Source organism: Canis lupus, chromosome 28 (assembly GCF_048164855.1).
Source record: "Canis lupus baileyi chromosome 28, mCanLup2.hap1, whole genome shotgun sequence".
NCBI lineage: Eukaryota > Metazoa > Chordata > Mammalia > Carnivora > Canidae > Canis > Canis lupus.
Genome location: NC_132865.1, coordinates 20,203,923 through 20,231,241, shown reverse-complemented (window position 1 = coordinate 20,231,241; position 27,319 = coordinate 20,203,923). Strand labels below are relative to the sequence as shown.

At 47.2% G+C, this 27,319-nt stretch overlaps 1 protein-coding gene across 1 annotated transcript; it reads right to left on the bottom strand.

Annotated features, from left to right (window-relative positions):
- Window positions 1-49: 49 nt before the first annotated feature.
- Window positions 50-26,545, bottom strand: SBSPON (somatomedin B and thrombospondin type 1 domain containing). The gene is made up of 5 exons (XM_072804259.1): window positions 26,317-26,545; window positions 15,759-15,953; window positions 5,506-5,596; window positions 3,741-3,917; window positions 50-1,800 (listed from the first exon to the last, which is right to left on the bottom strand). Exons 1-5 carry the CDS (start codon window positions 26,528-26,530, stop codon window positions 1,683-1,685), a joined length of 795 nt encoding a protein of 264 aa, XP_072660360.1. The 5' UTR covers window positions 26,531-26,545; the 3' UTR covers window positions 50-1,682.
- Window positions 26,546-27,319: the final 774 nt, after the last annotated feature.

Below are 27,319 nucleotides of genomic sequence, written 5' to 3'. Positions count from 1 at the left end.
TCCAGTCCAGGAAATGTGGGTATTTTCTAGTCAAACAAGTAAAGATCTCTTAAAAATGTGAACAGAGAGTTTATTAACTGGTATAAAAATGTTAAGTAACATTAAAATTACCCAGGTATAATCTTCAAAAATCTTGCTTTACAAATGTTAGAAATGGTCCTAAAATGTTAATACTGAACTTGTAGCTTAAGATCCTTACCTTGGACTCAAATTTTATTAATTAATTTTATTATTAATCTCTGAAGAATTTACCATAACAACAACTCTGACAGTTAAGTGAATACATAGTCAGAAATATTGCTACTCTCAGCATTAAATACTAGGGACTTTCCTGGCCCTATTAAGGTTGCTAGTGTCATTCTTGCCATTACTTGATAAGTACCAAGAAATATGTATTTTAGTAAATCATTTGTGAGTGAATAATATTTCATATAAATGAGACTGAAAGGGTTTAGATTTTAAGATGCAGCTCTCCAGAGAAAACACCCTAAACTTAACATTTGTTTCAGAACGGAAAAGAGCTTAGCTTTCACAGCTGTCTTTGGCATAGTCAGGCTTTTCGTTGAAGCTGAGTCCTGGATGAGAAACTAAGATTGGTCTCTGTGGCTGACCAGCAAAATAACCCATCCGTAAGCCACTCTCTCTGGTTCACTGGCTTTCCAATCATAAAAGAAGAAGACTAATACTTCCCTGTGTGTGAGATCACCACATATGTAATAAAATCCACGTCTTCCATAATTTAGAACTCTACCTTCCACCCCAGTTAGAAGAAAATGTATGCTGTAGAAAAAAAGTAGTAGGTTTACTTCAATTAAACTTGAAGTTAGTTTAAGCTTAAAGCTGAAAGTTTATTTAAGTCAACTTCAAGTTTTAAGCCAGCGAAACAATCTTAGATGCTAATGACGGTAAAATTTTCATAGTTAAAGCATCGTGTCCTTCACTGGTGCCAAAATTCTCTTCATGAAAATTATAGCGTTTAAGGAACTTGGATTGACCTAAAATGAACATTTGATTGGTCTTCTCAATTAACCAAAGAAAATTTCTTCTTCAAAAAAAGCATTTTTAACATAACCATTGTTTTTTTTTTTTTTTCATTACAAAACACCTACTAAATCTTAAATAACTCATCCTGTGGAAAATTATTTGTGACTTTTTTTCTTGAAATCATTTCACAATTTATGGAATAATATATGGGAAATGTATGTGTGGGAGTGTATATATATATATATATATACATATATATATATATATATATCTGTACACATTTTTTAAAGTGAGAAGTTTTTAAGAGATTACAGAATAGAAAGAAGGAATGCAAGATTCAAAGCATGGATACCCTTCAGTGACAACTTACCAATAAATGGACCATATTGTAGTGATTTTAGTGCAAACAGACATGTATTCTGTGTTGTGTGGGCCACCTTTGTATGAGGGGACACGAAGCCATAGGACATGGACATGAAACTACAGGAACCTTTAGAATGGGTCTTCAATGCAGTAAAAATAAAAACAAAGGTACTGTACATCTTGAGAACCGGCCCGTGAATTTTCTTTCTCTTCAGATTCTGGCAATGACATGTGTTCAGGGACTTTGGCCAAATGGTTTTTGAAGGTTTTTGAAGTACTGAACATGACATGGTAATGTGTAGCATGTTTACGAACACATTCTAGACACATTGCATCTATATAAAAATAAAACTGTGAACAGCTGGACAAGAACACTGATCTACCCGCCGAACTTTTTTCCAAGTTCCTTGACACCGAGGATTGCCAATTGCTTGCCAATGGAGAGTTTGATTTCTGAAACGATATTTTGAAAAAGTTAATGCTGAAAGCAAACCAAAAAAAATTCTAATTTTACAGAATCATACGTTGAAGTGTTTTGGTGTTGCTTAAAGAATGATCATACCAGAAGTTTTGAAGTGCATTAAAAATTGAAATTAGTAAAGGATCACACACTGAGTTTCCCTCCTTAGGGGTTCCATCAAAACAAGTTACAAATTAATCTCCTTTTTGAGGATACGCTCTTGTTGAGAGAACTGTTTGAGGTTTCTGTATTCATCTCTCTCACTTGATCTGAATATATGAAGTGTTACATAAAGGAACATAGCTCCTGTTTCATGTATATTTAAATTACAGAGGTCTACCCAAATGAGCTCTTGAATCCTCCACTCTTTGATTCCATAGTGAAAGAACGGGAAAAGCAGGAAGAGCAAAGCCAGATTGTTGAAGTTAATATTTTTAAAGTCATTGGAACTTCAGCCAGGGTTTAAGGTACTTTCTGGGTACAAATTAAATTATAAATTCATTTAACGACAAAATATGGATGAGATATTCAGAAAAATATTAAGTCTAAAGATTTCGTTTTGATTTGATATGCATGTCTTACCTACTTTGCTGTTCATATGGTGTACTCCTTACAAAGGCTATTAGGCACAAGTGACTAACAAACATAAATTCAAGTTATTAAATATTAAAATATACTGTGGGGAGTAATGACTAGCTGGAAAAGTTCATATTTTACTTTCTAATTCGTATTTTTACCAGTTCCACCTGATATAGTTAATCGGGGATCCCTGGGTGGCTCAGCGGTTTGGCGCCTGTCTTCAGCCCAGGGTGTGATCCTGGAGTCCCTGGATCGAGTCCTACATGAGGCTCCCTGCATGGAGCCTGCTTCTCCCTCTGCCTGTGTCTCTGCCTCTCTCTCTCTCTCTGTGTCTCTCATGAATAAATAAATAAAATCTTAAAAAAAAAACATAATCCATGTGTGACTAAAACTGGTCTTTGTCCAATAGCTGACCAGCATGAAGTCTAGTCTTAGGAAGAGTGTTATCAGATATAACTGATAAATGTACAGACTGGGATAGATTTTCAGGGTGACAAAATGTTTTCAGGGTAACTTCTTTTGGACAATCTATAGATTTCTGTAGGTTTCTGATCCTGCAAAGATGAGCCCACCACCATCTCGGCTATGGTTTTATGACTGTCCCCATTGGGCAGTGGTTCTGAAACACTGCTATGGGAGTGAATCATCTGGGCAGGGGTCAGCACACCACAACCCTTGGGCCAAATCCAGCCCACCCTTTGTTTTTGTATGGTCTGTGAGTTAAGAATGGTTTTTTGTTTTTAAAAAGCTGAAAGAAATTTTTTTTTTTTTTAAAAGTCACAACACATAAAAATCACCTGAAATTCAAATCTTAGTGTCCATAGATACAGTGTTAGAACAAAGCCAAGCTCACCTGTTCACATAGTGTCTGTGGCTGTGTTCATGCTACAGGGGCAGAACTGAGTAGTTAGAGAGACCATATGGCCCACAAAGCTGAAAGTGTCTACTCTCCACCAACTCCTGACCTAGAAGATGGTTAAAAATCTACCCCCAAAGATACTGATTCAGTTTGTCTTATATGGGGCTCAGGAATCTGTATATTTTAAATCACCATCCCAAGAGGTTCTGATTTTCAAAATATGGCTTTGGAGTGATCAGGTTTCAATGGTCCTTTGGGAGAATGATATGAACCCCAATATCCAAATTTATCCCCTCATCTCTGCCATAGAGCCTCTGAGTCCCATAGTGTAAACTGGGCCCTGGATTCAGGAATTGCTAGACAAGGTTCTCCTTGGTTTGTTGACTCTCAAATTATACCCTGATATGTTACATAATAGTCTGCTGTTCAGGACACAGGATAGATCTCTCCAAATGAAAAACAAAAAAAGTCCTTCAACCAACGTTTCTTCCTTACCCATCAGAGTCCAGGCCATCTCCAGAACAGCGAAGGCTCACAGAATTCATAGCTGGGCGTTGACAATCAACGCACACTGTGTACCCCTCTCGGAGATACTGCATCCATCGAGTCAGAGGGCGATTTTCCAGAGCACAGTGATGAGTCAATGACTCTGTCTTGAACTCCATACAATATCTAGAACAAAAAATGCAACACTTTCATGGGGTGTAATTAGAGATAGGCTAACACTGTAAAAAGCCTTAGGAAGCCTGCAACCCCCAAGGACATTTGACAGATTGGAGAAGGCAGTGGTGCGGTGCATCTTCACAAGCTACGCACCAGTCACAGAATGCCTTGTAAAGTTTCTCATTTGCTGAACTATGATGATGGACGTTGTCTGACTGGCAACTAGAGTGAAACTTATGGCTCTTTTCCAATCCATAAGTTTGCAGAAATTTGGATATCCTGTTTCCTATCAAATCTGACCACCAAATTGTGTATAAAAAGTACATTTCAGTAGGAAGAGAGCCCCTAATAACTTTGCTGATAAAGAATAGAAATCAAGTAAGAACTTGCTTATTATTATCAGTGCCTTAGCTGGCAACAGAGCTTTTCTGCCCCATAGACGTTCCCCGGGGGCGTTCCCTATGCTCCCCATCTGGCTCACCTGCATGATCTGGGCTAATGAGGAGGAGTTTGGACTTGAATCCAAGCATCAAAGTTATAGAGGGCATCATCATAGATAAAAGGAAATGGGAAGCTGGAGACATTTTTCTGTGACAGAGGCTAGTGTCACCTTCCACTGAACTGTAAAACTCCCTAGCACTGTAAGTGACTAGACTGAAGGCCTGTGGGGGGAGCATCCAGACAGGGGTGAATATTTTAGAGTCTTGTACTAAAAAAGCAACACAATTTTACAATTCTTCAGGGAAGCAAAACATAGTAAAATTTCTACATGTGGTGTTTTCGGTTCTAATTAAGCTCCAGTGGGCTAGTTTCTTGTCCATAGAATTCTGAGCTGTCCTAGGTTAGATGGAAAGCGACTGGCGAGTCTGCTTCAAAGAGCTTTAAGAGCAATAGGCCGTTTACTAGGTACCTTTGGGTACTGAAGTAGGAAATTCTATGACGCAGCTTCAATCAGCTTCAGTCAGACAGCTTAACCCAGACGTCTCTTCATTATTTTCTCATTAAATTCTCCTAACAACGCCATGTGGTAGGCATTAATATTCTCATTTTTCAAGAAGAACAACTGAGGTGGGACACCGTATCCAAGGCCTCACGGCTAGTGCCTGGCAGTGTGGGGGCCTGAACTTGCAGCTGCCTGGTGTCCCTGTGCTGACCGCTGAAGTGCAGGCTTCAAGTAAGCGTGGAGGTCCCTCCCAGCCTGTGCCTTCTGTCTTGAAAGAACTCCTCAGAGCTGAGGTGTGGGCCACTTTCAAATTCACCAAACACGGTACTAGAGTCTGAGCCTGAATTCTCCTAAAGCCTGTAAGAGGAACATCCTTAGTACAACTGATAAAGTGATATCCTCATTTTATATAGCGTGTTTCTTGTTGATAGGACCTCAGAGACAAATCCTGGTGGCCCCACAAAAACAGGGGAGAGACAGGTAAGTCCCAGCTTTGTGGTAAGGAGTCATGTTTTCCCCAAAATCAATGAACAAGTAAGAGAAGAAAACTTATCCCACCCAGATGAGCTTCGTGGGCCGACCAGGCCATACCAATGGAAAAGCATAAGCTGAAAAACCCAAACCGAACAATACAAAACAAAAATCCCAAATTACCCGGCATCCTCTGTGTCTGTAGACCACTGTGGAGAGGCGGCTTGTCTTGTTCTCTCCTTGTTGAATGCAGAGGTAGTTATAAAGGCAGGGACTAGGAAAGAGAGAAGGGCATTGGACACATGCAGCCAAAAAAAAGTACCCAGAACGACCTTTCCCAGACTTGGTGCCAATCCTGTCTCAAGCACCCCCATCCCTAAGTGCAAGGGGCCACGCACGGTACACCACCAGGAAAGAGGCGGGGCCAAGTTACCCCCCACCCGAGTCCCCAGAACCCAGCTGGAGGAAAATCTGTGTGCTCGCCCGATGGGCAGGGAGGACTGTAGGACTGACAAGCAGGCTTGTCCTTGGTAATAAACTGACACTGTCTGAAAGGGAAGGAAGGGGAACGGGGAACAAAAACCAAGAGGAGGTAAGAAAAGATGCGAGTAAATCAGGGGGAAAAAGCTCATGGGGAAAAGGAGAGATTTTTAAAGATGAAAGGAAGTGAAAAGGGAAAGATAGGAAGAATAAAATTAGAGAATAGGAGGGAGAAAGGAGGAAGAAGACAAAAGAGAGGGAAGAGGGGATATAAGGAGAACAAAAGACACCTAGAGAGAGGAAATGTGAAAAGGAGAAAACTGCAGTAAAAAAAAGGGAGGAGAAAAAAAAGGGGAGGAGGTGTGAGTGTACACCGGCCCCAGGTCTCTGCAACCCCAGCTTGGAAGCTTCCCCACCTGCACGTGGCCTCAGGATGACTGCCTGGTTCCGGCCAGCACAGCATCCTCCCCACGCCAACTTTCAGCCTGTGAGCAGGAAAGTCAGATTGGTCCCCTCCCCCTCCCTGTCCCCAGCCCCAACCTAACTCCGCAGCTCTGGACCAGAGAGAAGAAAGGGAGCCAGGAAGCCTTCCCTCCCACCTCCGCTCTCTTCTTTCACTGATTTTGCTTGTGTGTCTCCTTCCTCTTCACCCCTAAGTGTGGGGAGGCGTCTGCTGCGAAGTACCGTGTAGCACCTCCAGATAGCCTCCCACTGCCGCCCTGCTGTCAACTCAAGGAAGGTGGGCTTTGCCCTGGTCATCACTGTGGCCCTCACACATTTACACGCTTAGTAAGCACGTAGGCAATGAACGGTGGCTCGATGAGTGAGTGAATGATGTCTCAGAACTGCCACCAAGGCACACAGGTGCTACCTCCCTGTGGTCTTCTGTTCTGCCACTGAGCCTTGTGGCTGAGATGGCTCCACGGTCCTTCCTACCTTTCGTCTCAGAAACTGGACCGCCCCAGGAAGGGTGGCGACCAGCTGATGTTGGCTGGTGGGATGCCAAAGTCACCACCAACGTGAGCAAAATGGCACGAGGGTACTAGCTGCAAAACCGTGGCAGGCCCACACGTTCATTTGACCTGGCTCCTTACTAGCTCCTTATGGCCACAAGATGGCAGCCCTAATTCTTTTTTAGATTTTCTTAGGGAGGCCTTTTGGTATTCCTAGGGAATGTTAGACCAGAGTGGCCTAATACCTGGTTGCCACCTGCTTCTAGGAGTTGCAGGTATCATTCCTGTCACAGATGGCTTGGTGCTTAATCTCCTTGGTATGAAAATTACTCACCTCTAGCACAGGCCCTCAGAGTCCCAGCTGTGAGACTCTTCCTTGTTGCACAAACACAATTAATTGTTTTCCAGAGAACATGCCACTTCTACCTGTGACCAGTTTAAAAGTACATTAAATGGATGATCTTTTACACCACATCACCGTGAACACATTGGGGAGAAGTGTTTTTTTGTTTTTTTTTAAACTCAAGGTGCTAGATCCCCGATTCAAAGAGGAACATTTCTCCTGTTTGTTCATTCTAGTTTATTTTAAAAATCTTTTTAGATTAAGTTTAAGCTTTTAAAAAATAAGTTAGTTTTGGAAATTGAGACACATCACTAATACTGTAGGAATTGGTGAGGCCTTGACTTCAAACTTTCTTTGTACTGTGATTTCCTTTTGGGTGTATCTTGCTAAGTGAGACTTGTTAAATTTTTTGTTAACTAAATTTTTTTCTTAAAGATTTTTTCACAATGAAAAATAAATAAATAAATAAAAACAACTCAGTTGTCGGAGGTGGACAGCTCCATTTGGAATTTCCCACATTGGTAGACAGAGTCAGAAAGAACAAGTGAGCGCATGTATGTTAGGAACTTACTGTTTCTCTTAGCTCTAATTATCTGGAACACAAGCACCGAAAGAATTTTAGCTTTCCCACGTATTGTTTCCATTTCTGTTCTTCTGACGCATTTAACGAGTCTATTCAGTAAGTGAAGAATACAATTGCTGCTCAGTCCACCTGGCATGGGACCAGTCAAACTATGAAATTTTCAGGATGTGTTTCTTTAGCTCAAAACATTTATGTGATCTCCTTATTTGTACCGCATATATTACTACAGAAGGTCAAAGGCGATGCATTTAATATATAGCTCAGGGGCGGGGCGAGGAAATGAGTTTAGGGGGTGGAGGGCATCTGATATAAAACCCTTAGCAAAATTCCTATAATAATAATGATGAAAGCTAACAATGATGCACTTCTAAGTTTCCAGGCATAATGCTGAGCACTCTTCATGCGTGAATGCATTTACCCCTTACAGCAACCTTCTGGGATAGGTCCTACTGTTTCCCCATTCCACAGATGAGGAAATTGTGGCACAGAGAATTTAAGGGACATGTTCAAGCATCCTGTCTAAACACGGCCGTGTCAGCCCGTATCTCTGAAACCATCGCTGCCTGGAGACTATCGTTAACGGAGATCACGATGTGTCACTGTTTTATGCAGCATATATCCTATTAATTGCTTAAATCCTGCTCCATGTTCCCTTTCTGTCCCTAACCACTGTCCTTAATATGAAGCAACGTTAAAAGAGAAGGAGGGGGGCTCTAGGGGGGGCTCAGTCGGTTGAGCATCTGCTGCTCCCCCTACTTGTGCTCTCTCTCTCTCTCTCTAAAATAAATAAATAGGGATCCCTGGGTGGTGCAGCGGTTTGGCGCCTGCCTTTGGCCCAGGGCGTGATCCTGGAGACTCGGGATCGAATCCCACGTTGGGCTCCCGGTGCATGGAGCCTGCTTCCACCTCTGCCTGTGTCTCTGCCTCTCTCTCTCTCTCTTTCTCTCTCTGTGTGTGACTATCATAAATAAATAAAAATTTAAAATAAATAAATAAAATCTTTAAAAAAGGAAAAAGGAAAGGGGACATTGTGAGCCTCCATCCTGAGCCCCTGCAGGTGCCCTGATGAGGGGTTCTCATCAGAACACCGAGGCTCACAGCAGTTAAATGAAAGGAAGATCCGCAGCGAATGATGCAGCAAGGACCCCACACGGAAGATAGCTGCTTCTGGTTCTTCTTCTTCTTCTTCTTCTTTTTTTTATTTAAGGTTTTATTTATTTATTCATGAGAGACACAGAGAGAGAGAGGCAGAGACACAGGCAGAGGGAGAAGCAGGCTCCATGCAGGAAGCCCGACCTGGGACTCGATCCCGGGTCTCCAGGATCAGGCCCTGGGCTGAAGGCAGGCGCCAAACCGCTGAGCCCCCGGGGCTGCCCCTGCCTCTGGTTCTTGAGGTCCGCTGTCCACATGCCGCGCCAAGCCTCCGTGGGTGCGACTGACCACAAAAGCAAGCCAGTAACCCCGGGGCTTGGGTCTTGTGTGTCCTGCCGCCTCGCGCCCCGGCCTGGTTCGGTGGCACATTCTCCTGAGACAAGGGCCACGTCCTCCTTGAACAGGAGTCCTCAGAAAACAGACCGGCAGCCAGATTGCCTGGAGGTCTCTGAACCAGCACGACTTTTGAATGCCTCCCCTGAATTTAATTTGCATTACTTAAGAGTGGTAAGTGATGTAGAGGTTACTTTTGCCTTCAGTCCCATTGCTGCTTGTGTGTGGAGGAACACAGCCCGGGGACAAAGGCTCTCAATAAAAGCTACTCCCCACACCCCCTTCTCCCTTCCTGGCAACAATATTCAGATGTAATAATTCTTTGTTAAGAGGCCACTTGCCAGCTTTTCTGGCGTCCTATCGGCCTCCCATTGTTCGGTTTTATAACAACTCCACTTCTAAAAGCATGGTACGGCACATACTGACTTTGAACATGAAAGTACATTGAATTTGCTTAGAGAATTTCATCAAGCCCTCTGACACAGTGGGGTGTCACCAAAGCAGGCTTAGAACCACTGGTCTGTAGATACAGTGTCCGAGGGAACGGAATGAAAAGGTGACAACTTCTTTTGGGAGGAGTCAGGATGTACAACTAATACAATAACATGGCCTCTTGGATTTACTTGATGAAAAACATGCAATCACGATATGCATTTAAGGAAATGGGGGAAATCTGGTGGCTACTTGATCGTTAATAAGACAGCCTCAGTGATCGTGTTTTATTCACGGGCCTCTCCGAGCCTTCCTCTTTCTACTTAGTTACCAGAACCTGTAATTGCCATGTTAGCTCTCATGATCACAGGAGCAGCAAAGCAATATCAAGAAGGGGGAAAAGCCCACAGGATTCAGAGCCCTGAGACCCAGGTTTAGATTCTGGAAGTCCCTCACAAATGCTGTCACCTCCCTGAGCGCCAATGTCCTTTTGGTTTCAAGGATAACGAGGCTGTCCCCTTTCCAAGTAAGCAGGATAATGGCCCCTCGAAGATTTCCACATCCTCATCCCTCGGGCCTGCGAATATGTTATTTCATAAAGAATTAAAGTTGCAGATGGAATGAAGGCCGCTACTCGGTTCACCTTAAAACGGGGAGATTACCCTGGATTTTCTCAGTGGGCTGTGTGTAAGCACAAGGGTCCTTCAAAGAGGAAGAGGAGGGTGTCACTACAGAAGAAAGCAGGGAGATGCAAGGTAGCTGGGTGTGAAGAAGGAGGGGCTGGGAGGAAAGAAATGTGACCGTCCCTGGGTGATGGAAAAGACATTCTTCCCCAGAGCCTCCTGCAAAGCAACGCAGCGCTGCCAACACCTTGATTTTAGCCCAGGGAGGAGGCCTGGGTTGCACTTCTATCCCACGGAACCCTAAAACAATAAATTTGAGTCGTTGTAAGCCACTGCGTTGGGGGTAACTTGTGACAGTAGCTGTGGAAGGCAAATATGCTCTCCTATAGGATGGCCATGAACACTGAATCAATGATGTCCATAAAAGCTCTCTGCCCTGCAGATGTGAGGAGCTGCTACCCCAGGCATCGAAGGCTACTGCCCTGTGAAGAGGAAAGCTGGTGGTGGGGGGGGGGGGGGGCGGTGGTAACCGGTGGCCCCGCAGCAGAATTGAGAGCCCCGTGTGGAGGAGGGTGCCCCTTCTCTGTGCTTCTGCACCAACCTGTGCATCCCTCCACCATGGCAGTCGCTCGTCACCCCGAGCTATAATTGGCAGGAATATGTTTGCTATTTGAGTCTGTATCTCCAGAACCCAGCACAGCACTGGCTGTAAGTAGATGTTCAGTGAATCTTCAATACATGACACACATAACTGAATGCATGGGCATTGCGGTGACACAGGGCTCAGGACAATCCACCAAATGGGATTCTCACACCACTGTTCGCATTTCCCTTTTCGTTGTCCATCTTTTTCCCAGGTGAATTCCACAGAACACTAGTGAGTCAATGAGATCCCCTTGGAAAAAGGGTCATTCAATCAAGTAAGGTGGGAAAACATCCCCTATCTTATCTCCCTCTTGTAGAATGAAAATGCTTATTAGCATAGTAAAGGCTCTGAGAAGTTCTTCCTTAGTGAAAATAATCTGATTTACCCCACATTTTCCGGACTAAACCCCCTTTTGCATTTGGGAGCTTCTGCCTTCAGGAAAGTGCCATTTAGGTGATCCAGCTCTGAGTCAGAGGCTGAGGGAAGAACCGTGCCCCCATACTTGGGCTACAGCAGCGGTTCTGGAACTTCAGTGAGTAGCAGAGTCCCCTGGATGCCTTGTTACAAGCACAGTGCCAGGCCCAGCTCCAGCGACCCGGATCTCATGGGGCCGAGGAACTTGCCTAACAATTTCCCAAGTGAGGCTGATGCTGCTGGCTGGGGACCACATGTAAGGAACCACCAGACTGGAATATTTGAGGGGTCCTGTCTTCCCTGACCCGTTTGTGACCGCGGTCATCATTTCCAAGACATTACAGTAGGAAAGTGCATCTCAGGAACCGAAGGTGGGCTCTAAATGCCAATGCGCCGTCCCCAAATACAGATTTCTCCTCTTCCCCAGCTGGATTTTATGAGGAAAGGCCACTGAGTACAGATACCTCCTGTTGGTCTTCTGAGGAGTCACATATGAAGGCTGCTGCTTTATATATAAAATCCTCTTACTGGAGTTTGGTGGGAGGGGTGGATGAGAGGGGTAATTTGGGAACATGAGGACCTGTGGAGGAAGACAGACCTGTGGAGGAAGACAGGGGCCTCTGCCCAGAGGACACAGGAGTGGGCAACTCCAGGCAGAGATGAGAACCTCAGGGGGCAGGGTGTGGGCCCAGTGCTCCCTGGTGCCCTTGACCCATGTTCTGTAGCATCATCCTCTTCATTGACCTTCCTGTCCCTTAGCCCGTGACCTATATTATGCTGTTACAAAGAGCTACTGCGCTGCGAGGCAGTCTGCGTAGCACTAAGGAGTCAAATGTACGTAAGAAATACTTTCTAGGGGCACCTGGGTAGCTCAGTGGTTGAGCATCTGCCTTTGGCTTAGGGCTTGATCCCAGGAGCCTGCTTCTCCCTCTGCCTATGTCTCTGTCTCTGTGTGTGTGTGTCTCTCATGAATAAATAAATAAAATAAAAGAAAGAAAGAAAAACTTTCTAGCAGCCAAACTCTATAGATGAGCAAAGTAGCTTCTTCCCAGATAGATCAACCATAGGTTTAAGTGTCATCCAAAAAATCAATAATGTCCTACAGCGACTTCCTCCCCAGGCCTTTTCTACAGTGCTCTGCAGAGCGCATGAGCTGAATGTGGTTTGTGACCGTTTCTGTGAGCACTAAATTATTTCCCAGGGAGCTTCATCTGACTGCTGTGTCCATGAGAGGCCTCCATCCCGGCCCTTCCGTTAGCTACTCCTCTGCCAGAACCATCTTTTCTTTTCTTTTCTTTTCTTTTTTTCTTTTCCTTTCATTTCTTTTTTCTTTTCCTTCAAGATGTTATTTATTTATTTATTTATTTATTTATTTATTTATTTATTTATTTGAGAGAGAGAGAACATAAGCAGGGGAGCAGCAGGCAGAAGGAGAGGAAGAAGCAGGCTCCCCACTGATCAGGGAGCCCAAGGTAGGGCTCGATTCCAGGACTCTGGGATCATGACCTGAGCAGAAGGCAGATGCTTACCCGACTGAGCCACCCAGGTGCCCCCAGAGGCATCTATTCAAATCACATATCTGACCACATCAGAAAATGCTATGGTGGCTCTCCAGGGCTTATAAGGTAAAGACCAAAATCCTAAACCAAGAACTCTGGGCAGACACTTCCCCTCTCAATGCCAACCTCACTGTCTGTGCTCCCCAGACTCTGGCCTTCCTTCAACTTCTCAAACGGGCCTTGTGCTTTCCCTGTGTTACAGAAATGAGCCAAAGATGGTCTCTAGGTTTTTACTTCCTCACAGCAGGCTGAGACCTGCTAGCTCCAAAGCCTACTGGCAGCAAACTCAAATTTTTATGCATCCAAATTGGGTTTTTTAAAGATTTATTTATTTATTTATTTTGAGAGAGAGCTCTTGAGTGAGCATGGGGGAGGTGCAGAGGGAGGGAGAGTCCTAAGCAGACTCTGTGCTGAGCACAGAGCCCCACTCAATCCCACCACCCTGAGATCAGGACCTGAGTAGAAGCCATGAGTCGGCTGCTCAACTGACTGAGCCACCCAGGCACCCCCCAAATTGTTTTAAAAATCACCAAACAAGCAGATTTTTTAGCCATGTAGGCCCCTTCTGCTTTACATACCATGCAGAACTCTCCCTGGCATCTGCTGGCCACTGATGAGCTAAAGCCTTATAGTTGCAAGACCCCAAGCTGGTACCACATTTGCCCTTCAAAACTCTCTGACCCAGAGATCCCCACCCATGCTGCTTAGTTGCCATCACAGACACGTAGCCCCTGGCAGATTCCTCTCCTTCCCCTCTGGATGGTGGTCCCCCCACATTGTAGCCTCTGGACTTTCCCTTCTCATGCAAGTCCGTCCAGGCACCACCCAAAATAGCTTATTGCATATTACCTCCTTTTGTGGTCATGTTTTCCCTACATCAGCCCCCAAATCCTTCAAACTGCTATGCCTGACTACCTGGTTCACCAAGCCAGTCTCTGTTTGGAAAGTTCTTTTTTTTTTTTTAATTTTTATTTATGATAGTCAGAGAGAGGCAGAGACACACGCAGAGGGAGAAGCAGGCTCCATGCACCGGGAGCCCGACGTGGGATTCGATCCCGGGTCTCCAGGATCACGCCCTGGGCCAAAGGCAGGCGCCAAACCGCTGCGCCACTCAGGGATCCCTGTTTGGAAAGTTCTATACTCTCAGCCTTATCTACTCTTCCTTAGGGAAGTCTCCCTGCCCGTTCCTGTGGTTCCGCTCCTCCCCCAAGACCAGGGGAAATCAGCTTAATACATGCACTCGGAGCTCCAACCAACTCACTCATTTAGTACCACTTGCACCAAAATGAAACTGTAATTTTCTGGGACTAATCCCCTAAGAGCATCATTTATCATCTCCCTTCTCCCCACCAGACTGTGATCTAAATGACAGCAGGCTCAGGTCAACTTATGTCACCAATGGAACCCTGGCACCCAGCCCAGTGCCTGGCATCAAGTAGGCTCTCAATAAATATTTGTGGCTAGAGTGGAAAAAAAAAAAAAAAGGAGCAAAATGGCTTGATGAATATCATGTTGGCATAAAAATTTCCAGGTTCCTATGAAAAACACCTGATATTTGTTATCCTGAGAAGTCAGTGTTTTGCTCTATCAGATTCCATCCAGATCAACACATTGGTGCCGGCCTTTTTGCTCATTTCTTTGTGAGCTTCTTATGGCTCCCGACTCCTTCATGAGCCGAATTCTGGCCTCTCCGTGGGCTACTCCACAACCAGAATGATCTTTTCAGATCACAAATCTGATCCCATCAGCCCCAATCCAGGCAGCTGGAGAGGAGGAACAGGTGTTTTATGAGAATAATCTATCAGTGTTTAGGAGTTAATCCTTTTTTTAAAAATAGATTCTATTTATTTATTAATGGGGGGGGGCGGGGGGAAGAGAGAGAGGCAGAGGGAGGAGCAGGCTTCATGCAGGGAGCCTGACATGGGACTCCATCCCAGGTCTCCAGGATCAGGCCCTGGGCTGAAGGCGGCACTAAGCTGCTGAGCCACCTGGGCTGCCCAGGAGTTAATCCTTTTTCTGTTGCTTTCACACGTGCGCGTGATAAGCGTACCTGACTGCATAGGAATTAAAAGTGCAAGATGAGAGCAGCCCCAGGCGGCTCAGCAGTTTAGTGCTGCCTTCAGCCCAGGGTGTGATCCTGGTAGACCTGGGGTCGAGTCCCACATCCGGCTCTCTGCATGGAGCCTGCTTCTCTCTCATGAATGAAATCTTTTTTTTAAAAGTGCAAGATGAATGGTTTTAAAAAAAGTGCAAGATGAATAGTAAAAAAAAATAAAAGTGCAAGATGAATAGTTTAAAAAAGTGCAAGATGAATAGTAAAAAAAAATAAAAGTGCAAGATGAATAGTTTAAAAAAGTGCAAGATGAATAGTAAAAAAAAATAAAAGTGCAAGATGAATAGTTTAAAAAAGTGCAAGATGAATAGTTTTTTAAAAAGTGCAAAATGAATAGTTAAAAAAAAGTGCAAGATGAATAGTTTAAAAAAGTGCAAGATGAATAGTTTTTTAAAAAGTGCAAAATGAATAGTTTAAAAAAAGTGCAAGATGAAGAGTTAAAAAAGAAGTGCAAGATGAATAGTTAATCCTCCTGGGCGCTTAGTGTCCGGTGAAGTACCGTCATCCTACCTGAAGGCCTCTGTCGCCAGCTTGAGTTTTGCTAACAATCGCAAGGCACATGTCCTCCTTCCCACCCAGGGCGCCCCCCCCCGGAGCAGGGCCCCCACCGGGTTAAGAGCACCCCCCAGGGCACCCGCAGGACACGGAGGGCTGGGGGGCTGGGGCTGGGGCTGGGCGCTCGCTCCTGCAGCCCGGCTCCCCGCGCCCCGCGCCCCCGCGCCCCGCGCCCCGGCCCCCCGCGCCCCGCGCCGCAGGCCCCGCAGCCACGCGGACCGCCCCGGCCGCCCCCGCCGACCGCCAGTACCGAAGGCGCGCCCGCAGTCCTGGCCCCGCGGCGTCGAGTAGTCCAGGCAGCCGGCTCTCTCCTCCAGGGGCGGGCAGGGCGCGCCGCCGTTCCGGGGCTCCTGCTGCACCGGGCGCCTCCGCACGCGGGCCGCCGGCCTGCACTGGTCCCCGCAGCCGCTCCAGGGGCTCCACTCCCCCACGATGCACGGGCGAGCTGGAAAACAGCACGGCGGCGGGATGGGACCTCACCTGGCCACACCTGCGCCGCTGCTCCCGCCGACGCCAGCGGTCGGGGCGCCCCCCCCCCACCCCGGCAGCGCTGCGCATCGGGGGGCGGGAGGGCGCGGGGGCAGCGGGGCCGCCGGCCTGCACTCCCCCGCCCTGGTGCTCAGCCGAGCACCCGCACCTCATAGGGGCAGGCGGGCAGGCAGCTCTTCGGGGTCCGGAGGGTGGGTCTGAGCCGGGGAGCCCCCCCCCCCCAACGCCCGAGTCAAGGGAGTGATGCTTTCCGGCCCTTCCTCACACTCTGTGCGCTTAGATACCATCATTGCTCCTGCATTTGTCCTTGCTCCAGCAATTGTCATTGCTCCTGCATTTCCTTGACTTTAACGTCACCCTCCCCTGCCCAGAACGTTGTTTACTGTAACAGCAATACATATTCATTGTAGATAACGAAAAGGGGAATTTTTTTTTTTTTTAAGATTTTTATTTATGTATTCGGGAGCGGCACACAGAGAGAGAGAGAGGCAGAGACACAGGCAGAGGGAGAAGCAGGCTCCATGCAGGGAGCGACGTGGGACTGGATCCCAGGACCAGAGCCAAAGGCACATGCTCAACCACGGAGCCCACCCTGGTGCTCAAGGGAAAAAAATTTTAAAGGAAAGTGTCCAAGTCACTTCTTACCCTCCAAATGTGTCTCTCCATCAGACATAGCTTAGGGCCACACCTAGGGACCTCTAGAGTTGAGACTTCTCTTAGGTGCTAGATTCTCATCCTCCAAGGCCCTTAGACCCCTAAACTAGGAGAGTTGGAATTTGCAGAAAAGCAAACAGAACCCACAGAGGTGAAGAGTGCTACTCATGGTCGCATGAAGGGGCAGAGTCGGGGGTAAGAATTTGGTTCTAGTGACAATTTTCTGGCCACAGCTGGAAAACCAATGTGGTTGCATACTTAATTTCCCCACTAAAAGTCTTAACAAATCTTTTAAAAGGACCATACTGCGTTTTTAAGTGGAATTATCTTAGGACTTGAAACCGTTTATAAGAAAAAGAAGAAAACAAAAGATGTACCTCTGAACGAGAGGCCAAAACTCTTTCTTTCCCACAAAATGTGACCCACTTTCCCTACCATCCTCATACTTTCAAGCTTACAGAGTCTCCACCAAGAAAGCACTCTAACTTCTCTGAAATCTTGACTTGGGTTTCTAACAGCTTGTACTTGAAAACTCATTTGGCCTCTCAGCACACTCCAGTTTAGGGTTCATGGGTTTTGGAAGGCCAATCATTTGGCAGCACACAGCTCACCCTGACATGAAAAGGGTCACATACAACATAAACATCTGTCAGTAATTCAAAAACTTCAGACTGCTTTAAAACATGCTTTTATTAATCATCTAAAAACTCACAGGCATCTCATGTCAGGTGGGTGAGGAAGCAAGGATGAGGCACATGAGACTTGCTGCCGGTACCTGCCAGGCACACATCCTTTGGAAAAGCAGTTAACAGGCCATTTCAAGCGGATCAGAGGGATCCTTTAATTTTAGTGATCCCATGATTTAAGGGAGCCCTAGAGCCAGAGGCATAGAAAGAGATTGCCTGCCGGGCTAGGAGCTGAGAAGCTTAAGTCTCCCAACAACTCTCTCTGTCACCCAAATATCTTCATCCCTGAGTCTAGTTAGTCTTGTCCTGATGTGTTGGCCTTGAGCAACATTTAATAATACACCTTAAAAAGCAAACGAGACACTTGTTTCGAAGATTAACATTGGACATCACTATAGAATAAAATGTTGCCATGGCATTAACTTAGAATTTAGGAATAGGGCCTCAGTTTGAATACACACTATCCGTATGGTAAGAGATGATACTGGGGACAGTTTTCTGACGGAATTGAGTTTCCTGGTATTTCTTCAACATTTGTGTCTCAGGTGCAATGTTTACTTATTTTACTTGGTTTGACCCAGAATTAACGCCCTCAAATCACAGTATCACTGAATCAGTTGTTGTTCCTATCGGTTACCTTGGACATAGCTATGCCTCATATTTCCAATCCATGACTTCAACAGCTCCATAAAGAAAATTAGGAGTCCTGAACATCATCTTGACTGCTTCATTATAAGACAAAATGAAAAAAGTTCACACAGAATTATACAAGTAAAAAAATTTTGTATCCACAAAAGTTTTTTGAGTTGGATGATGAATCTGAGGTATTTATTCCTATTCTGCAGAAAAGATTATATTCATGATTAACTTGTGAACTTTTGATTGTTTGGATTGCAATTCGCCATAAATCACAAGAGATCTTTGGCCACGGAGGCCAGGGGAAGTACAGGAACTTCTAACAGATTTATCAGCCCAAATCATACATTATAGCTGCATGACACAAATTTCCTTTGAATTATTCCATTAGTATTCGTATCTACAGCCAGCATGTCAAAATATTCTTTGTTCAGATCTTTCTCAATCTTTGCATCTCACTGGTTATCACCGGAGGCCAATAGACCAAGTGAGCAACGTCATCATCCCTGACTCCAGGGAAGTCACAGCTTCCCAGTGTCCTAATGGTTAGGATTTAATGACATCATCTCATCCCTTTTAGAAGAAAAAGCAGCCTGGGTTTAATGGATGCCAGAATGCTCGGCAAGCTGTTTTCTCTTTTTTCCTTTGTTTAGACTCGGTATAATATTCAGGTGGAGTTTCCCATCTCTGAGATGTGGATTCCAATGCAAGTAATTTATTTGGGAGGTGGTCCCAAAAAGTGTAGTAACACCAGAGATGGGGAAGTAGACACAGAAGAGAACAGAGGCATAGATCCCTAAATTCCTGACTTAGGCCCAGTGGGCACATCTGGCCCTCGGCTCACTCGGAAGTGAAATAATGGGTAGATCCAGAGTACAAGGAACTATCAGGTCCTCTCTGAAATTTTGGCTAGTTCCCCCTTCCTCAAGAGCTTTCTGGTGATCAGATGTCCAAACCACAACCACAAGGAGAATGGCCAAGAACAGAGAAATAAGTTAATAGATTTCAATAGGGAATCTGCACAAAACAAGAGTAGAGCACATTTTCACATGTCCTAACAGGGATATCCAGTCATATCCAAGTTCAATTACCTTAAAAGATTTTCTACTAATCTTCAAAAATATAATAATAACAATAATTTATAAATGGCTTTTTAAACTGTCTCAGTGGTTTGCTATTGAATTTGGAATAAAATCGCATGCCGTGTAACCCAGTGTGTGTCCCTCCCCTCCCACCACCTTCTCTGCTCCAAGTTCCAGCCACGCTGGCCTCCTTATGCCAAACTCTCTCACGCTTCAGAACCTTGTATGTGTGTTCCCTCTGCCAAGAATGTTCTTCCTACGTGGGGCATGGCTGGGGTTAGCTCATCCATTAGGCCCCAAATGAATTATTGGTTTTTCAGGGAGTCCTTCTCTGGCTGGATTATCTAAGTGGTCTCCCAGTGCCACCTCCAGCCTCCCACCTGCCACACCATAAAATTACTTCCTCTCAGAGTTCAGTGTTCCTTGCTGCCTAATATTTCCATAATTGACAATTACATATTTTACATATTTATTTGTGTTATTTATTGTCATTGAGTTTTTCATTTTGTGCCTTGTGCTTAGCACATGGTGCTCAATAAATATTTGTTGAATGAACGAATGAAAAAAAGAAATGGCACTGGACCCATTCCTCCTCCTTCCTAAACAAATTTGCTCATATCATTAGTTAGAAGCCAAAGAATTGCCAAAGGCTCTAGAGTGGGAAGGAAAGCCAGTGGAAGGACAGGAGCAAAATCCAAAACTCCCAGAGCCAAAAATATTGGAATTCTTAACCTGGGCAAGAGTTGTCTGGGTTCTTCCAGGAACACGGTGGCCCCAAACGGTGTCACTGGAAGGAGTGTGGCTTTCTGCAGCTTTGGCATATATAGATCCCAGCCTCTCCTGGCAGCCACAAATCCTCCCAATGCTTTTAAATCCATTTATGTCTCCTGCCAGTACCAGCTTCTTTCATTTTATTATCAGTGGCAGGGAGTGGTATTTCCTCCTTTTTGATCCAAATTTCCCTCACTCAAGAATTTCAGAATATGGTGGAAAAAAAAAATCTATGTTTATCTTATCCGTGCAGCTCAGGGATTTAATTTGTCAGGAAGTCCCCTTCCCTCCAGCAGGGACTTTTTAGGGTGATGACTCCAGCTGCTGGACCCATCTCTCTATACCTATTCCCCCTCTCAGAATTACCAGTGGGCCCCCTCCAGGTCCATTCACAGGCTCCATAAGTAGGAGCAACCAGAACCACACACACTAGTCTCAGTCTTAAGTACCAAAAGGTAACTAAAAAAACCATTTTCTACTATTCTTCTTGATGATGCTATACACACACATACACACACACAGAGCGACAAACCGAGCTGACAGCCAGTCCTTCATTTCATACTTATAGTTTGGGATATTTCTTCTTAATATAAAACCTTGCTCTCCTTTTCATGCAGTGTCTCCTTGGTTAATCAGGGATCTGGCCCTGCCTGCTTGGCTCTTTCCCACCTAAAAGTTTAAGGCCACCCACGAGCAAGGGTTTTCTCCCTCACGTTGTTAAGTTCAAATAGTCCTAGTCATTCCTATGAAAATATTCTTCTTGCACTTTACCCACAGCAGTCCCACGTATGCCTAGCTTTGGTTTCTTGACATTCTGTGGAAGAAAAATAAAGCAGCCCCTTCACCACATGCACATACACATACACATCTCATGATAAGACGATTTTAAATGTCATAGGCCTTTTCTCTTTCCTTGTGTATCCCCTTATCTGAGAAATCTTATCAAATCTTCTCTGAAGATCAAATGAGACTACATTGCCCACTGCCTATTTGCCACCTGCCCCCCTAAAGCACCAATAAAATGATTAAGTATTTCCTCTTCTTACAGAAACCATGTTATAGAAAGAAAGAAAGAAAAAGAAAGAAAGAAAGAGAAAGAAAGAAAGAGAGAGAGAGAAAGAAAGAAAGAAAGAAACAAACAAACAAACAAACAAACCATGCTATTAGGACGCCTGGGTGGCTCAGTGGTTGAGCGTCTGCCTTTGGCTCCGGGCATGATCCCAGGGTCCTGTGACTGATTTCAGCAGGCATCAGGCTCCCTGCAGGGAACCTACTTCTCCCTCTGCCTACATCTCTGCCTCTCTCTCTGTGTGTCTCTCATAGATAGATAGATAGATAGATAGATAGATAGATAGATACATACATACATACATACATACATACATACATACATATATACATAGATAAAATCTTAAAAAAAGAAAAGAAAAGAAACTATGTTATCTGGCCCCTAGTGGGTTTTTTTTTCTTTTGATATTAACTAGACAAGTTCATGAAATCCTAGAGAGACAATAAAAAGGACTCCCTCATTAGGAAATAAAATTTTATACACCATATAAACCCAGAAAAAAAGGGGCATACAAATCAAAAAAGATAATTATGCTTTTAAGCATTTACTGGGTAGTAAGTTTCCAGGTGAATTGTTTTCTTCTTTTGTATATTTCTATATTTTCCAAATTGTCTGCCACAAACATATTTTGTAGTTAAGGAAGGAAAATGGGATATATAAAAGGACAGGTGGCTACAGTCCAGCTGGTAGTGCCCTCTGACTGAAGCTATAACATCCTCTCGGTGGACTGACTGTTCAGGTTGTTTAGACAAACATAATTAAGTGACACCACGATGGCTGTTAGGGGATTGTAAAGAGGAGCATGACACACTTTTTGCCCTTGAAGAGTGTCAGTTGAAGGACAGAGAAGGCTCACTCACTCTCCCAAATATTTATCTGGGGCCTGCCCTGCAAAGTACATAGCTTCTCATAAAGCCTCGTTTCTCTGAGGGTCAAAACAAAATGTTTAAATGTGTGGGCTATGGACTCAAGACTTCCTGAGTTCAAATCTCACTCCATCACTTGTTAGCTATAGGGCTTTGGATAAATTTCCCAACCTTCTGGTGCTCTGATTACCAACCTGTGGGTTGTGAGACCTAAGTAAGACTAGAGCTGTGAGGTGCCTGGCACAGAGTAAATGTTGCATAAGGGTTGACAGCTCTACCCTCCTCCACTGAACACCAGGGCTGCGGCCCAAGCCTGCAAAGTCAAGTCATGTTGAATGTTGGCGCCAGGCCCTGCTCATTTTTCCTACAGAGACAAAGGCAGGGGAAACCACATGCTGTCTCTTGGGCCACTATGGTTCCAGTAAAGCCTCCACTTTCTAAATCACTGTGGATGGTGACATCCTTCTTTTGGGTGAGTTCTGGAGCCCGTATACATTTTTTTAAGATTCTATTTATTTATTCATGAGAGACACAGAGACAGAGGCAGAGACATAGGCAGAGGGAAAAGCAGGCTCCCTGTGGGGATCCTGATGTGGGACTCGATCCCAGAACCCTGGGATCACGACCTGACCCAAAGGCAGACACTCGACCACTGAGCCACCTAGGTACCCCTGCAGCCCATATTTTTAAGTACACTTGCTCCTTCTCCTTCCAGGTGTGCAGTCAGCAAATTTGGGCCAGTTAGTTTCCTAGATTCCCCGGTAAATCTAGCAGAAAAGACTGGCTCACACAGGCTACTCAACTTTTGCCCTGCCCCACTTGGGTTAAGTATTTCTCTTTCCTGAATTCGCTTATCAAAAATCTAATGCAGCCTACTGTTTCTACCATCTTAGAATGCAGACTCTAGGAACCCAGATGATGAACTGGAGACTGGGGCCTTGTGAGCCTGATAAGTGAGCCTTCTAAGAAATTCTAACTTGGGTCTGTCCCCTCCTTTATTTATCTCTCCCCATCCCTGGTCAGACACAGCCAAGGGAGAATTTTCTATTCCTTTTCTTGGTGGGGGCAGGGGAGGGATATGGAGATACATAATCGGTGTTGAAACCCATACACCAACATCCTAATGAGATTTTCCTGCGCCCATTCGTTTCGGGACAGATATTTTTGGCACCTTGGTAATTCCACAGCTCTAATAACTTATTTTTATTTTTACTAGGTAAAAAAAAAAAAAAGTCCTATTTAGAAAAAGAAATTCCAGTATTTCATCTCTTAGCTGCACCAGAAGAAAAAAAAAAAAAAAAAAAACCAACAACCATGTCTTTACAAAGAAGAAAAAAATCAGAAGGAAGAGAAATAAGGCATTCTTAGTTCTACTGACACAGCTCCATTCTTGGCTCACCTATAAAGTGATTTCAGCCAAAAACGTTTCAGACAGCATCAGCAGGTAATACAACCCTGGGGGAGCAGACGAGATCCCAGGGGGCAGCCCGGGTTCTATGCCCAAGGAGTGGCTGGCAGGCCCCGAGCTGCCGAATCTTGATACGGTGGGGAAGAAGGGACAACGAGGCGCAAGCCCCACGAGGCACAAGCCCCACGGCAGCGCAGCCATGGGTCCAGGTGTCGCTGTGCCCCCTTCGGGCGACTCAGTCCGGGGCAGCCCCGCCAAGGCCCGGCTCCCGGGTCTGGGAAGCCCCCGGCCTCCACGCTCAGCTCTGCCCAGCCAGCGGCTCGCTTCCCCGTGGCCACTTCCAAGCGTCTCGGTTTTCTTCCTCTGCCCCCCAGAAACCGCAGGCGCCGAGGATTCACCAACGAGGGGCCTCTTAGGCCCTGCGCCGCTCCTGCTCAGGCCTCAGCCAGCTCCCCAGGGGAGGCCCCTTGGCCGCAGGTGCCCCTTTTTCTTATTTATTTATTTATTTATTTATTTATTTATTTATTTATTTATTTATGATAATCACAGAGAGAGAGAGAGGCAGAGACACAGGCAGAGGGAGAAGCAGGCTCCATGCACCGGGAGCCCGACGTGGGATTCGATCTCGGGTCTCTAGGATCGTGCCCTGGGCCAAAGGCAGGCGCCAAACCGCTGTGCCACCCAGGGATCCGGTGCCCCCTTTTCGATTCCTGTGGGCGCCCTCCTCCTCCTGGTTTCCAGTCCCAGGCCCGCCGCTCGCAGCTCCTCCCTGGGCACCAGGCTGCCGGGGATTCTCCCCGAGCCCTTCCCAAGGCCGTCAGGGCAGCTCTCCTCTGGGCCTACTTACCCCACACATCCCTGCTCCGAGTGATTGCTCTCTGTTTTGTTTTTTTTTTTTAAAGATTTATTTATTTATTTATGATAGACACAGAGAGAGAGAGAGAGGAAGAGAGAGAGAGAGGCAGAGGGAGAAGCAGGCTCCATGCCCGGAGCCCGACGCGGGACTCGATCCCGGGACTCCAGGATCACACCCTGGGCCACAGGCAGGCCCCAAACCGCTGAGCCACCCAGGGATCCCCCGGCTCTCTGTTTTAAGATTTCTACCGCCTGCACTGAAAATCAGGGATTGTATCTGTGACCAAATAACGACTGAGGACCCTGCAAGCCCTCACAGCGCCGGAGGCCTCACTGGAAAGCCGGTTCTTCTCCAGCGTCCGTCCTACCCGGGCCTCTTCTGTGCCTGAATCTCTCCACAGCTGTGGTGGCCGTCTGTCCTTCCACCGGCGGAGCCTCTGGGGCGAGCCCAGTTCCAGGCACAGAAGGCGGACACCCACAGGGACTGCCGAAGGACCACAGGATGCTTTCCTGCTAGAATTCTCCTTCCCCTTCCAGAGACTTCTTGCTCATTCTCCGGCCCATGCTTGCACATTACTTCCTCTGGGAAGCCTTCCTTGAATCTCTTGGGGCTTCTGAGTTTTCCCTGTCTAGTCTCCTGGATCCCTTATTTGGGCACTGAGCATGTCGCAGGTGGTTGGCAGGTGTAGTCCCCTGCTTGGCCATGAACTCGTAGGGAGCAGAGACCATGCCTCCGTCTCCTTTGTATCCCTGCGCTTCCCACAGACTGGGGGCACATTACCTGGTCTACAGGAATTCTCTATTTACCTTTAAGATGTAAGCCAGTCACTTGTGAGAAAGTGATCCTGCCTTAGGGATCAGCCTTAGGGAGAGAGGCTTTGCTCCAGGGATCCAGGTAACTGAGGCAAACAGGTGTTTTGGTCTGATGCTCAGTGGAGGCGGAGAGGTTTGGGGACCCTGGGCCCCAGGGCATCACATTTCCTAAATAACTGACTCTTCACCTTGCTTTAATAATAAAATACCCGGACCTTGAAGCAGGATTGGGAAAGAACTTATCAAAAAGAGGATCGATATTCATAGGTTAATCATTAGCTTTCAAACAGGATCAAAAAAAAAATCTTAATGTTTTTCAATTGTGTTCTTTCAGTAGCAGGTCTGGGTGATATCTTGCCAGGGGCAGGTGGCCTCTTCCAGCATCAGGGACGCAGAGGAGTGGTCCTCTTTATGGGGCATCCGGTTCCCCAAGTAATTACAGAGACCCAAGGGTTCCTCTCCCAAGAGGATGCCAAGGATACCACAACACAGGGATCCTTGAGGTCCAACCCTAACATTTGTGAGGCATTTGGGGCGATGAGATCAGTAGGGAGCAAGGTTACTCTCATTTCTAGAGCTGGCTTCTCTTAGGTAAACCTTGTTCTTTGGGACTATACTCAGCATCCCTACATCTCTTAATTTAGTTAAATCAGCATCTATTGAGCCCTTACCAGGGGCTGTGATATTGTGGAAATAGAAAGATGAAAAAGACTGACCCTAAAGGAAAACCAGCAAGATGAAAACATAATAGGAAACCCGAGACAAAACCTTTTATCATACTACAGAGATAAAACTGAATTCAAAGAGTGTATTGAACACCTCGGATGAGAGAGGGGCTGTGCTAGGTGCTGGAGTCCAGGAGGGAGGACCACTGCAGTCCTCCAAGAACTTGTTCTGTAGAAGTAACCGGCGGGAGCCAGCCCTTGGCACCAAGTGGGTAATTACACATCCCTTGCCTTGTCACCCCTCCCAAGGCCCCTGAGATCCCCGAGCGTTAACAGACTGAAAGTCGGGGGCACGGACGTGCGGAACCTGACAGGCCACCTTTCCAGGTGGGAGGTGTCCCCATCAGGCTGCAGTTCCGGGACCCCACAAACTTCCAGGAGAACAGATGGCTCCAGTCCCTTCCATCCAGGTTGTGGTGGGGAGAGGTGCTTCGCAGTGGTGTGTCTAGATGGAGAGGCCTGGGGGATCCCTGGATGTGGGGGGCGTCGCGGGAGGGGGGGCTAGGGTAGAGGGAGCTGGGTGTACCTGATGGAGGGAGGGGTGTGGAGGACTCTAGGATGGGGGAAGCCGAGTGCACCTGGATGAAGGAGGCTGGAGGGCCCCAGGCCGCAGGGAGGTGTGCCTGGATGGAGGGGTCAGCCGGAGGCCCGGAGGGGCGGCCTGGACGCGCCAGGATCCCCCCGGGGCTGCGGTCTTTGGGGGGACCCTGTACCCCTTGGCTGCCGGCGCCCCACCCTCGGCCGCGCCACCCACCTGGGCACGCCCTGGCGTAGTCGAAGCAGCAGTCCCCCGTGCGGCGGCAGGCTTGGTCGCAGTAGCACGTCCCGTACACCCTGTCCAACCTCCAGCCGCGCGCGGAGCAGGCGGCGTCCCGGCCCGGGCAGCAGCGCCCCGCGTCGGCGCAGCCGGCCAGGCTCCCCGGCCACAGGCGCGCCAGCGCGCACAGCGCCATCCACAGGGTCCTCATGGCCAGCGCGCCGCCGCCCGCCGCCCGCAGACCTCGGCGCCCGCAGACCTCGGCGCCCGCAGACCTCGCCGCCCGCAGACCTCGGCGCGAGCGCGGAGCTGGCTCCTCGGAGAGCCGCGGCCCGAGCGGCCCGGCCCTGCCCCGCGCGCGGCCCCCGCCCTCCGCGCAGCCCCTCCCCAGCCCTGGCGGCGCGCCTCGGAGCGCGGAGCGGAGGGCGGAGGGCGGAGGGCGGAGGGCGGGCGGGCGCGGCCCCACGCGGCCGGGGAGGGCGCCTCTCCGCGGGGCTCCCCGCAGTCCGCGCCCGGCTCTCCGCGCGCCCCTCGGGGGCTCGGCCCGGCGGCAGGTGCTCGCGGCGGGCGGTGGCTGTGCGGCCGGGGCGGACCCGGCTCCTGGCCCCCGCGAGTGCCCGCCGCGCCCGCCTGCGCGCCTTCGCCCGGCGAACCGCAAACCCTACTTTTTCCCCCGGGACCTCAGTCCCCCGCGGGCCGCAGAGGGCCCTTAGGCGCAAGGAGATAAGACCAAAGCGACATCCCTTCTTGCTGCTGCGTTTTACGAGGAGATTTCCCTGGCCCAAGAAAATGCCACTTTGCTTCACGGGAGAGCCGGTTGATGAATGGTTAGGGAAAGGAGTTTTAAAAATGAACTGTGCTCTGCTTTCTGTGAGAGCAGATTTCCGCAGAGGAGCCCTGCTTAATGATACTCTAGCAATACCCCCCCCCCCCATAAAGGGCTCCACTAACTCCTCATCCATTTCCTTCCCTCTTTCTCTCCAAATGTATTGCATTTTCT

Coding starts and splice junctions, on each gene's coding strand:
- SBSPON (XM_072804259.1), bottom strand. CDS start 26,530: ATGAGGACCCTGTGGATGGCGCTGTGCGCGCTGGCGCGCCTGTGGCCG. Junction 15,954..26,316: donor CTACGCCAGGGCGTGCCCAG/GTGGGTGGCGCG, acceptor GCTGTTTTCCAG/CTCGCCCGTGCATCGTGGGG. Junction 5,597..15,758: donor GGACTGCGGGCGCGCCTTCG/GTACTGGCGGTC, acceptor TCTCTTTCCTAG/TCCCTGCCTTTATAACTACC.